We start from the raw sequence: 12927 nt of genomic DNA on the forward strand, positions 1-12927 counted from the left end.
AGACTAGTTGCCAAAGTGGGAAGTGTCTTCTCATTCTTAGTACCTTAGCAGATAAGCTTGTTTTCTGAATGGATGGACACTTGCCCATGGTCTAAGGGAAATTTTCAACCCCTCAGTCCTATGATATACAAGGTTCCTCTTTTCTCACTGTTCTCTTAAGAGTCTGAGTAAAAAGCTGCTTTATCACAATCTATGGTATAAACAAATCCCTTGGAATGAGATAAAATGAGTAATTCCTACAGTGCTATGTCCAAGAACTAAACCACAAAATGTACCAGAAGTATCCCAACTCCAGTTAAGTTTACCCTTATTGAATACCTGGGCGGCATGAAATCTTTGAACTTCCCAACCTCTAATTATTTCACCTCCTTGCAGTAATTAACAGAACAGGACTTGAGAATACCAAATTTTCTAAGGAGACATAAATGAAATTCAACATGAGGTGGAGAACGATACACAGACAAACAGCATGTAAAATAAGTTTTATTGTTCTTTAAAAGGGTTCGGGGTTTGGTTTTAAATCAGGCTGCATACCTTTCATCAGTCTGACATCTCTCTCACCATGTCAAACTGGCTTCAGCTAGCAATACTTCATTAAATCCAAAAGAAAAAAAAACTTTTAATTTTGAGGAAGAAAATCCAGTTCTGAGAACAATTAACATTAGTATGTAATTTAAAACAAAATGAGGGATAATGTTTCTTGTCGCTTTATACACCCTTCTCATACAGAACCAGGAATGTAATTTTCCTATCTCAGGCAGGCACTGATACTGCTGGACACTGCACACACATATACACACACATACACACACACACTCCCCACAAACAAAAATCAGAGCATGTTAAAGGGAAAAAGTTTGTTACTGTATTGATCAAAACCCTTGAAGTCAATAGACAGTCTGAGTTTAGAGGGATGCTATTTTGATCTTGAACCTATGTAAAGGAATCTATTGTCAGGTTCTAAAACAAAGAATTTTGGAGAGTACCATCATTTTTCACTTTAAAATTCTAAAAAGTTTCAAAAAGCATTATTTTGTTTTATTTTCTGGGATGGGAGAGGAGAGAATCTACAGATATTCATTTAGTTAAAAATCAAAACAACTCCGGCATAGGAAATAGGCAGTTCACATAGCCAGCCAACATCTGAGGTATCATCAGTGTGAGACAAGGTCCCAGTCCATTCCTACTGGCCTAGCTGATCCTAAAAAAAAACGGGAAGTTTGTGGCTCTGCATAGCAAATTCCAGCAAGATAAGATGACCCTAAGCCTTTATACAAATCCTTAGAAGCAGAGCATTACTAAGTAATATTTAGATGACGAGTGCAAGAGCCCTGGATGGTGAACTTCAACTTGCTTGGTCAATCCAGCCCGGTCATTACTGCCTTCTGCAAAGGAGAAGACAGCTTCTCTAGATCAGCACATTGAACCTGGCAAAGAATCCGTGAAAATGACAGTACACCATTTCATTAGCAACAATCTCTTCACTACTCATTGGGTTGCTTTCTGTCTCTCTTCTACCCTGTATGGCCTGTGGACACACACTCACTAGGCATTGCTGGTTTTAAACCAGCATTTTGTTTTTTAATCCCAAAAAGAACCTAGTAAGAAAATAACAAGGCAATCAGTGGTTAAACTGAACTGTACATATAGGGGGTGGTTTGGAGAGTACACATCCCAGGCATTTCTCAAGTCCAAAATATCCTATCTTTGCTGTTATTCCTTTTACTGTTCCTGAAAATTCATAGTACAAGTAAGTCCTAAATAAAAATTTTAAACTACCAGCATTCTCTGAGATCATTAACAGAAAATCAGAGTAATGCTACAAACCCACAATTCTAGAAAGTGTAGAAGGTGTGCTAACTCTCTGCCTGGACACATCTTTAGTGATGGCCTGGAGTGCTCCCCTTCAGAAAACAGAAGTTTCTGGGATACCCACTTAGCTTCATTGGTTGGAAAAGAGAAAAATTCGACTCTCAGCCAAGTTCTTTGAGAAGAAAGACTATTCTTAAAATGCTATTTCCCCACTAATTTACCGAAATAAAAACCAAAACGAAAGGCTCTTGGCTACTTTGCCTAATGTTGAATAGGGTTTTCAAGAAAAGAAACTAACATGAACACCCCATCATCAGGAAAGACTACAAACCATCTGGATCATATAATATATATGCCACTGCTTTTTTTTTTTTTTTTTGGTGTTTTTTTTTTTCTTTTTTTCTTTTTTTGTTTTGTTTTTTCTAAAAGTGCCCAGGTGGGCTTAAGGCTGCCAGACTGCACACACATCTACAGCAACAAGGGCTTCTCCTATTCCATCTATAACATGTATTAGGGGAAAAAAGAGGGATGGGGAAAGAAGAGAAGAGTGGGAAAATATACACCCACCACCACCAAACAAAAGAAAGAAAGAAAGAAAGAGAAATCCCACATTAGGGAGATCTATGTGCCAAGCATAATGGAAAAGTGTGCTCCCCAAACAGATGGTTCTGCACAGGCTAATGTTCTGCTGGTTTTCCTTAGAGACCTATTTTGAAAAGTTAAAAAAGACAGGAGATTTTGATATAATTCAATCCTGGCAGAAATTCAAACTCCAACAATTAGGAGCAAAATCATCCTTCACTGAATTAATCCCTTTTTTCTTTCTCTTTTTCTTTTCTTAAACATTTTATTCATGTTATAGAGGGATTTCTTTTTTGTTTGCTTTTTTCCAATCATTAAGAAAGTGGTTGAGGAGTATTGAATCCATCACTACTTTGGTGACACAGTTAAGATTCCAGATTCACATTTCCAGGTACCAAGAGTTCCCTCTAAATGTACAATCAAGTCAGCCTTTGTTTACACTTCTTTCTACTGAACACAGCAGTGCCCATTGGTGTCTCGGACGCGCAATCGCATCTTAGGTCGGTATTTCTCCAGGTAAAGCAGCTGTTTGGAATTGAATGCTCCCCTTCTTTTTCTGAAAATACAAGAATGACAAACTTGATCATGTTAAAAAAAAGAGCTGTCTGACTCCCTGAAATGCATTATTTATGGCCTAAGGCCTTTCTAACTCCACACAGCTAAAAAGGGGCATATTTCCTATACCTTATCACTTCTTCAGAGGAAGGGCTGATGAGTGAGCAAGCAGTGTATGAAGCAGCAGCAGACCCAGATGGCATTCCTTGAAATATGTCACCTTCCTAGAGCTGCTACCATACATTTTATGCCCTCTTATGACAGTCTTTCTTTCCTTTTTTTTTTTAAAAGAAAAGGTTGAAAGAGGAAGGACAAGATAGTGACTGCTAAAGAATTATGGACAATAAAATAACATGGCCCATTAGTCCAGACCGATGCCAAGATTCTGTTTGGGCAATATCATCCTGATTTTGTGCCTGAACAGGTCACTAAGAGTCCTAAGTGATTAACTGCTTCTTTATAGATTCTCTTCCTTGCCTCTTGGTCCTAGGTACATTTGGAAGGTATTTTAGACATCCATTCAAAGTCACTAGATCACTTAAGACTACTACCTAGCTATTCATTTTAAAGATTCCTAGATATTCAAGTCCTATACTGGACATATCCTACAGTGTCCAAATTTGCCACCTAAATTAGAAAATCTTTAAATCTGGGAACCAACAGTACTATTACAAGTCTCTCTACCACTTGTTCCTTTTGATTTCTTCAATCAAACAATCTTTTAAGCCAACAAATTATTCCATACTACAAAGGGTACTTTCCATAATTCCTTCTTCTTGTATGGTCTTGCTTTATGTGTTTCTGAACATAAAACTTTATACTCACTGTCTTATAAACTGAACTGCGTCTTCATACTTCATTCCACATTCAATCAAAGCAAGTGCAACCAGCACAGGTGCCCTACAGAGAGAAACCCATCTGTAAATATCCAAAAGTCTTTGGAATTAAAGGAATTTTTTTTTTTTTAAAGATGTATTTATTTGAGAGAAGCTTGAGAGGGGTTAAGGGAGAAGAGGGAGAAACAGACTCTTCAATGAGCAGGGAGTCTGATGCGGGGCTCAATCCCGGGACTTGTGAACCATGACCTGAGCTGAAGGCAGATGCCTACCCGAATGAGCCACCCAGGCAAACTGAAAGACTTTTTTTAAAATCCAGAATTACATATTACCAAAATAATGCAAAGCTTGAGCTTTCCTTTTTTCCCTTATACTAAATATCTGGTTTCCCTATACAGTAAAGGAGAGTTTCTATGGTGTCATCCACTTCTAGTAAAGCACTAAATTCTGTATCTTCATTAAGAGATCTTTACTCTTGGGGCGCCTGAATGGCTCAGAAGGTTAAGTGCTGGACTCTTGATTTTGGCTCATGTCATGATCTCAGCATCGTGAGATCAAGCCCTGTGGGGGGCTCCATACTGGCTGTGAAGCCTGCTTCAGATTCTCTCTCCCTAACCCTCTGCTCCTCCCTGCTCCCCTGCAGGCATGCACTCTTTCTAAACAAAATCTTTATTCTTTAAAACATCACGTTATTATCTCAAATTTTCACATTTTATGTCATCAAAAATTCTTCATTAGTCTTTAACCAACATCACGGTAAAAAAAAAAAAAAAAAAAAAAAGACCAAATGTGTCGTCTATATTGAGTGTCTCAGAAATTCATTACAAACCCATTTTAATATCTTTTCCTCATCAAATGCTAAAAAGTTGCTAGAGTTCTTCAACAAAATCCTTTCTGGAGCTAGTAAGATGTTAGAGAATTGGTCATTAAGAACAGATCTCTTTGGGGCGCCTGGGTGGCTCAGTGGGTTAGAGCCTCTGCCTTCGGCTCGGGTCGTGATCCCAGGGTCCTGGGATGGAGCCCCGCGTTGGGCTCTCTGCTCAGCCGGGAGCCTGCTTCCCTTCCTCTCTCTCTGCCTGCCTCTCTGTCTACTTGTGATCTCTATCTGTCAAATAAATAACTAAATAAAAAAAAAAAAAAAAAAAAAAAAAAAGAACAGATCTCTTTGTAAGTACGTGGGCTTAGTTTTCTTAACATCTAACAAGGGACACTGAGGCCTGAGCAGGTCTCAACCTATCTGTGGTTTGGGGATGCTATCTGCTTCATAAAGCAAAGTAGAGGGTTTGTCTTCTGGGAAGACAAAGCTGTCTTCTCCTCTGAAAAAGTCTCCAACATAGTTGGATCTGGCATCTTTCAGGAACAGGAAGGCAAGGATTGAAGCCTTATGAGTCTGGGTTTACAGCTGAGGTAGAGAGAGAAGACAGTGGTTATAACCATAAAGTCCAGGTAAAGTGTAGTTACCTCCAGGACTCATCACTGTTAACACCCAGTCTGAGTTTCAGGATAGTCACAGAAGCAGATTCCTTAACAATAAAATAATAGTAATACACACACAGACAAAAATCTAGCAAGGGAAATGATGTTTCAAAATGTCCACTACATGGTACCAACTCTGGGCTACCTGTAGGATAGCTACCAGTTATAAAACTGCCCAAGTCAAGTTAGAACACTACCTTCACCCTTCAGAGTAAGGACTGGAACTTCTGACCCTGAAGAAGAAACTGTACCACACTAAACTGCAAAAAAAGGAAAAGGGCAAACAAAGGGCTGAGCAGGACTAATAATCTGAGTCACCACCACCTTGAGGCAAGAGCAGCCTGCACTAATGTTCTGAGTCAAAGTGCACATGATAAATTGGCATTTAATCTGCTGTTGATGAGAATGTTGCAACACCATTCCATGCAATGCTCAAGGAAAAAGGTTTTAAAATCAAAGTTAATTTTCGTTCTCCGTACATCTCCTTTCAGAAGTTTAAAGTTCAGCCATCTGCTCTGCACCTATTAACTTCCCATTCATCTCAATCCAAAATTAACCACATATAGATTCTTCGGAATCTAAAATTATTTCCATTTTGTTGCCCATTTCAAAGACCCATTTTCAAAGCCTTTTAGAATGTGAAATAATGAGGAAAAAAACTCATACTGAATTAAGACCGATTTTTAGCTCAAATATAAGATAATTACATTAAATCAGTTTCAAAACAATCTCTGAGCCATCATCCACTAAGTCAGAAGCAGACAACCCACGAAACACAAAAAGCTGCCTTAAGAAACCATTAAACCAGGGGCGCCTGGGTGGCTCAGTGGGTTAAAGCCTCTGCCTTCAGCTCAGGTCATGATCCCAGGGCCCTGGGATTGAGCCCCGCATTGGGCTCTCTGCTCAGCAGGGAGCCTGCCCCCCCCCCCACTCTCTGCCTACCTCTCTCTACTTGTGATCTCTGTCAAATAAATAAAATCTTAAAAAAAAAAAAAAAAGAAACCATTAAACCAGCTTCTGCTCTCATTTCCTTTTCCTTCAGGTAATTACGTATTTGGTGTAATAAATACAAAACTTCTACCAAAGTGAAATTTTTGATAATGAACTCTGAGACAAAGGTAAGAGCTTACCTTCCCAATCCTGCAACACAATGCACTGCAACACAGCAACCTGGCTCTTCACGAAATTTGGTTTTTAACAGGTTTAGCCAATCATCTACTATCTGATTAGGGGGTGGCGCTCCATCATCAAACGGCCAATCCTGGAAAGAAAAGATCTTTTATATTACACTGTTATTTTTTGCAGCATAGTATCTAATGCAGAACAGCTGCACAGAAATAGGGTGGATCAAACTGAACTAACTATACTTTATACACCTGGTTTTGTTTTTTTTAAGGGGATGTGGGTGCAGGGGGTGGGGGAGAGAATCTTAAGCAGGCTCCATGCACAGCACAGAGCCCAATACAGGGCTCAATCTCATAACCCTGAGATCATGACCTGAGCCAAAATCAAGAGTTGGACCCAACCGAATGAGCCATCCAGTTGCCCCCACATACCTATTCCATTTTTTTTTAAAGATTTTATTTATTTATTTGAGAGAGAGAGAGAGAGAGTATACAAGCAGGGGGAAGGGTAGAGGGAGAAGCAGACTCCCTGCTGAACTAGGGAGCCCAACACAGGGCTTGATCCCAGGACCCTGAGATCATGACCTCAGCTGAAGGCAGACAATCGACTGAGCCACCCAGGTGACCCAATACATACCTATTCTTAATAACACAATTCTGATCACTACTGAAGTTTTTTTCTAAGATCAAAATTGTTGTTCTAAGATCAAAAGTTGCCAAGTAACTTAACCTTCTAGATGACATGTCAGCACTGTAAGCATCTAATTTTATCTTATAGAAATTCTTATCAGAGTGGTTAAAAAAAACTAGTGTTCTTCAAATATTTTTATTTGAATAAAGCAATAATTAGACATAATGGAGACTGTTATTAAGGCCTAGGCAAAGTATGAGAGAATACAACACCTGTCAATATAATTTAAAAGTCCACTCTGGCACAGAAGTATACCAAGTAGTATCTCATTGATCTCTACAAATATTTTGAGGATTATCCCCAAAGAGCTCTAAGCTCTGATGCCTTTTCTTTAGAGAAAGGCTCTTTCATAAGAAATCTCCAGTAGTTAGCATATCATAACAGAAATATACTACCATCTTTGTGCTTATATATTTTAAAAATGGGGTAGGGAGGCACCTCGGCGGCTCAGTTAAGCATCTGCTTACGACTTGATCATGATCCCAGGGGCCTATGTATCTGGCTTCCTGTTTGGCGAAGAGTCTACTTCTCCCTCTCCCTCTGCCCCTCCCCATACTTATGCACACTCTCTAACAAATAAAATCTTTAAAAATAAATAAATAAATAGCCAAGTACTAAATATTTTTGAAGCTCTGCCTAAATTATACATATCCCATTTAACAAGCACAGTGCCACAGGATAAGCTCCTGAGCAAATGGAGACCTTTTTTCCAAGTATCCCTTTTTCTTTTTACATTCATCAATTTGTTTATGTGTGTGTTTTTAAGTCACCTCTACCCCCAAGGTGGGGCTGAAACTCACGACTCCAAGATTAAGAGTTGCATGCTCCACTGACTGAGCCAGCCAGACACCCCTTGGGTTGTTTTTTAATTAAGACCAACCCCATGAGCATCTAGGCAGGGTTTATCTTCCTTTCTACCTAGAAAAAGGGCCCAAGAAACCAACATAAATCAGCTTTAAGGAAAGAAGGGAAGAGAATTCACATTTTGCATTCCCCTACTCCCATCCAGCTTCAAGAACAGATATGCAAAAACACTGGGAATTTTTTTTAAAACATAAGATTACTCTAATGAGGCTGGATAAGGATACTCTAAGATGCTAGAGAAAGAAAAAGAAAAAAAAAAGTGACAAAGCACTAAATTGATTCTGCACTCATTACGGGCACCGCTAGAACACTTCATGTAGCCCATTAGCCGTGACAACACATTATGTTTGATTTGTCAATTACATCCCATAATTAAAGGGCTGTCAGTGTTATCATTATAAATGTCACTAAGTTTAACTGTAAATAGCAGTAAAACCAGTAAGCAAGTGCCTTACAATATGAGCTTATTTCCTCTAATACTACCTAAAATGCACCCAGTTAAGTAACAATAATGTGAAATATGCTTCACTTGTTCATATTAAGCAGTTTCTATAAAAAAATCATTAAAATAATTATTTAGAACTGTCTGAACTTCAAACTCACATAACTGAAATCGCCATTAGTCTTTCCCAATATGCCTCTGATTTGCAAGAACATTAGTTAAAAGACTTTAAAGGTCTAATTTGGGGGATATCCTCTTATAAAGTATTCCAGGGGCACCTGGTGGCTCAGTCAGTTGAGCATCTGACTTGGTTTCAGAATGGAGTCTGCCTGAGATTCTTTCTCTCCCTTTGTCCCTCCCCCCACTCACACTCTCTCTCTTTCTCTAAAATAAATAAATAAATAAAACCACAAAATATTCTAAACTTTCTTCACCTAGAAAAAGTAGATTAACAATCCACTTAAAATCTCTGGATAAAGGGGGCACCTGGGTGGCTCAGTGGGTTAAAACCTGTCTTCTGCTCAAGTCATGATCCCGTGGTCCTAGAATCGAGCCCCGCCTAGGGCTCTCTGCTCAGCAGGGAGCCTGCTTCCTCTCTCTCTGCCTGCCTCTCTGCCTACTTGTGATCTCTGTCTGTCAAATAAATAAATAAAATCTTAAAAAAAAAAAAAAAACCCTCTGGAAAAAGGAAAGAAATTCCAAGCTTAATTCTAAATGTTAGATTTTTAATTTTATCTGATCACAGCTATTTAAACCAAAGTGTCAAAAGTGTCAATTTAAATGCACAGAATAAATCCCAGACTCGCCATTATCTTCAACATCCTAGTTCAAGTTCTTTAGTTCACTTCTACTTCAAAGAAGTGTTTACCAACATTACTGATTCAAACAAACTATAGTCAACCCACAGTTCATTTTCTCATCCATGCCATCTGTCAAAACAAACTGATTTCTCATCTGCCCACTGGAGAACATACTCACAATATAGGAAAAAGAACTCATAGTCAACCTAGTTTCAGAAGTTAAAATTTTGTTTTTATATCTTTAAACACAAGATTACATTTTATACATGTTTATACCTATCCCCAATGACTTCCAGCCAGGGCACCTTAAAGTCCTTTAGAAATGGGAATACAGGGGCGCCTGGGTGGCTCAGTGGTTAAGCCGCTGCCTTCGGCTCAGGTCATGATCTCAGGGTCCTGGGATCGAGTCCCGCATCGGCTCTCTGCTCAGCAGGGAGCCTGCTTCCTCCTCTCTCTCTCTCTGCCTGCCTCTCTGCCTACTTGTGATTTCTCTCTGTCAAATAAATAAATAAAATCTTTAAAAAAAAAAAAAAAGAAATGGGAATACAAGCAAATCATTACCATGGCATTCTATTAAAATACATTTTTTAAAAACATAATGCTTGGCTATTTAGTTTTTGTGTTTCACCAAATGGAGGTAAGGAAACTTTATGGATCAGATATAAGACAACTGCCTTACCAACAGGACATTTATTTTCTTTGCATGAACTGCCTTCCCAACTACTGACCAATGCATAGAGACTACAGACCTTTCCAAAAAAAAAGAACATAACCTCCTACCACTATCTTCTTTATTACTTTCTTCCTAACCAACTACCTTAAAACTCTCTAATTCTCTTATTCTCTTCCTACAATACTGTCTTCCCACAATTAAATCAAAGAACCCTACTAAAACACCTAAGACTACAAGGTCATTTCATTACATGCTCTTGAGCTTCAAGCAACTATTTATAGGCAAGAAGGTACAAAATTTTACCTAATCTGAGGCTCCTGTTTCCAATAAAAGAAATAGTGTACTTAGAGACTAAGGAGGAATTTAAAATAATTCCAATCGCTTCATGTTCAAACTGAAAATAAAAGAAACCTAATCACAGAAAACCTTCTTAGAAACCTACCACAAAGTGTCAGAAGCAAGATGCCCTCTCCCATCTTAACCTCTTCTCTAGGCTTTTCTGTCCCCTATCGGTTTATCCACAAAACAGTAAGTAACGAATTAGTGTTTGCAAAGTCAGAAAGAATACAGCTGGTCCTCAAACAACACAGGTTTGAACTGTGTGGGTCCATTTACAGGCAGATTTTTTTCTAATAAACACAGTATAGTACTATAAATGTATTTTCTCTTATTTTTTCTTAATAAAATTTTCTTCTCTCTAGCTAACTTTATCGTAAGAATATAGCACATAATACATGTAACATACAAAATACATGTTAATGTATTTTGCTATATAATGCTATTGGTCGGGCCCCTAACCTCACATTCAAGAGCCAACTGTATTTCCATGTGACTTAAAAATTTCTGATGGAAATTAGTTAGATTCAAACCAGTAGCCTAGATACAAAAGCTAAATATTGCAATAATATCCTAGAGAAAACAAAATGCAAATTTCCATTTTCTTAAAATAAGTGTACACTCAATTTTGCTTTTCATTGTTGAAAATACTCCACATACATAGACTTTAAGGGCACAAATGAACAAAACTGCCAATTCAAAAACCTTTTAAAGACTGTTTTCAACACCGTATCTCCTATAAGCTTAAAAAGCATACTACTGGGGCACCTGGGTGGCTCAGTGGGTTAAGCCGCTGCCTTCGGCTCAGGTCATGATCTCAGGGTCCTGGGATCGAGTCCCGCATCGGGCTCTCTGCTCAGTAGGGAGCCTGCTTCCCTCTCTCTCTCTCTCTGCCTGCCTCTCCGAATACTTGTGATTTCTCTCTGTCAAATGGATGAATAAAATCTTTAAAGAAAAAAAAAAAGCATACTTCTGAGAGCCTGATTTTAAACATAGTTAAGTTTAAAAAGGTACTACTTGTTTGTAGTGAAAGATGAAAACACTACACACTCACTAGAACGTGGATTCCTTCTTTTTCAACTGGAGCCTTATCGTATGTAGCATCACAAACTCGAACCAAAGTTGTCACTCCATACTTCTTAAGTTCCTTTAAAGAAGACAAATACAAGGTATCATACTTTTAGAATCTGCAACCAAAGCTTTAAAAATAAACTGAAGCAATGAGACATCATTTTTAGACAAAGATAAAAATCATTCTCATTGTGGCAACATATAGAATGAACACACTCAGGCTCTTACTGGAAGCATCAACACAATCACCTTTATAAAGGGACAATTTGGTAACATCACAAAAACTATAAAAGCACAATACACTTTGACCTAGAAATTCTACTTCTGAGAATTTATACTAACAAAGTAATTAAAGATATACCCAAATATTTTGGTACCAGTGTGTTCAACATGGGCTGTTTGGAATGGTAAAAAGATGGAAAGATGAATAGTCCAAAAACAGGGTAACATAATATGGCACATTCATACAGGATACTGTGACAGCTATAAAAATAATACTAAAAAGGATGGGGGAAGATTTTTTAAAACATAGTGTGATCCTGGGGCACCTGTCTCGGGTTGTGATATCGGGGTCCTGGGACGAAGCCCTGCATCAGGCTCTCTGCTCAATGGGGAGCCTGCTTCCCCTCTCTCTCTACCTGCCTCTCTGCCTACTTGTGATCGCGCTCTCTCTGTCAAATAAATAAAAATATATATATATATATATATATATATATATATATATATATATGTATTCCCTCTCTCCCTCTCTCACTGTCTCTCTCCCTGTGTCAAATAAATAAAATCTTCAAAAAAAATGTTTAATTTAAAAACAAAATCTTTTAAAAAATTAATAAAATGAAAAAACAGAGGTAATTTTGAAATTAAGATTTAAAAGTGGTATCATATTACGAAGCCTACATATATACCATCAAAGCCAGAAGCCTTGCTGCTTGGGACGCTTGGGGGCTCAGTGGGTTAAGCCTCCACCTTCAGCTCAGGTCAGGATCCCAGGGTCCTGAGATGGAGCCTGCATCACATTGGGCTCTCTGCTCAGCAGGGAGCCTGCTTCTCCCTCTGCCTCTGCCTGCCTCTCTGCCTACTTGTGATCTCTCTCCCTGTGTCAAATAAATAAATAAATAATCTTAAAAAAAAAAAAGCAGCAGCCTTGTTCCTTTAAAAATTTTCCTACTGCATGCCTAATCCAGTGACCACCTATTTTCAGTGGGCCACTAACATCTTTTTATAGTTAAAGGACAGTGGCCTCTGCCACTTCTGGAGTCTATGGCCAAGGAATCCATAGGCTGAAAATAGTATCACATAATTCAACGAGGCTTAAAGGTGACTGAACAACCTAAGGGCATACAGGCCTGGAATCAACTTGTACACTGTGTACACAAAGTTAAGAAGCTCTGGGAATTAAGTATAAATGAGCAGGAACAATGCTATCCTAAAAGAAGCGTCCATCTAGGGATGCCTGGGTGGCTCAGTTGGTTACGTGGCTGCCTTCGGCTCAGGTCATGATCCCAGCGTCCTGGGATCGAGTCCCGCATCGGGCTCTCTGCTCAGCAGGGAGCCTGCTTCTCCCTCTACCTCTGCCTGCCACTCTGTCTCCCTGTGCTCACTCTCTCTGACAAATAAATAAATAAAATCTTTAAAAAAAAAAAAAAGAAAAGAAAAAGAAAA

The 12927-nt window shown here is 38.6% G+C and overlaps 1 protein-coding gene across 2 annotated transcripts in view; it reads right to left on the reverse strand.

Moving 5' to 3' along the window:
* Positions 1–465: 465 nt before the first annotated feature.
* PTP4A2 (protein tyrosine phosphatase 4A2) overlaps positions 466–12927 on the reverse strand; it is a 30104-nt gene continuing 17642 nt past the window's right edge. For both annotated transcript variants that reach the window (XM_045064104.1, XM_045064105.1), the window contains 4 exons: positions 11246–11338; positions 6392–6522; positions 3775–3849; positions 466–2950 (listed from right to left, as the gene is read on the reverse strand). In XM_045064104.1, the coding sequence (XP_044920039.1) occupies positions 2842–2950; positions 3775–3849; positions 6392–6522; positions 11246–11338 (408 nt within the window). In that variant the 3' untranslated portion in view covers positions 466–2841. The remainder of the gene's footprint in view (positions 2951–3774; positions 3850–6391; positions 6523–11245; positions 11339–12927) is intronic.

This window comes from Mustela putorius, unplaced genomic scaffold (genome assembly GCF_011764305.1).
Source record: "Mustela putorius furo isolate JIRA1106 unplaced genomic scaffold, ASM1176430v1.1 tig00003853_pilon_pilon_pilon, whole genome shotgun sequence".
Taxonomy (NCBI): Eukaryota; Metazoa; Chordata; class Mammalia; order Carnivora; family Mustelidae; genus Mustela; species Mustela putorius.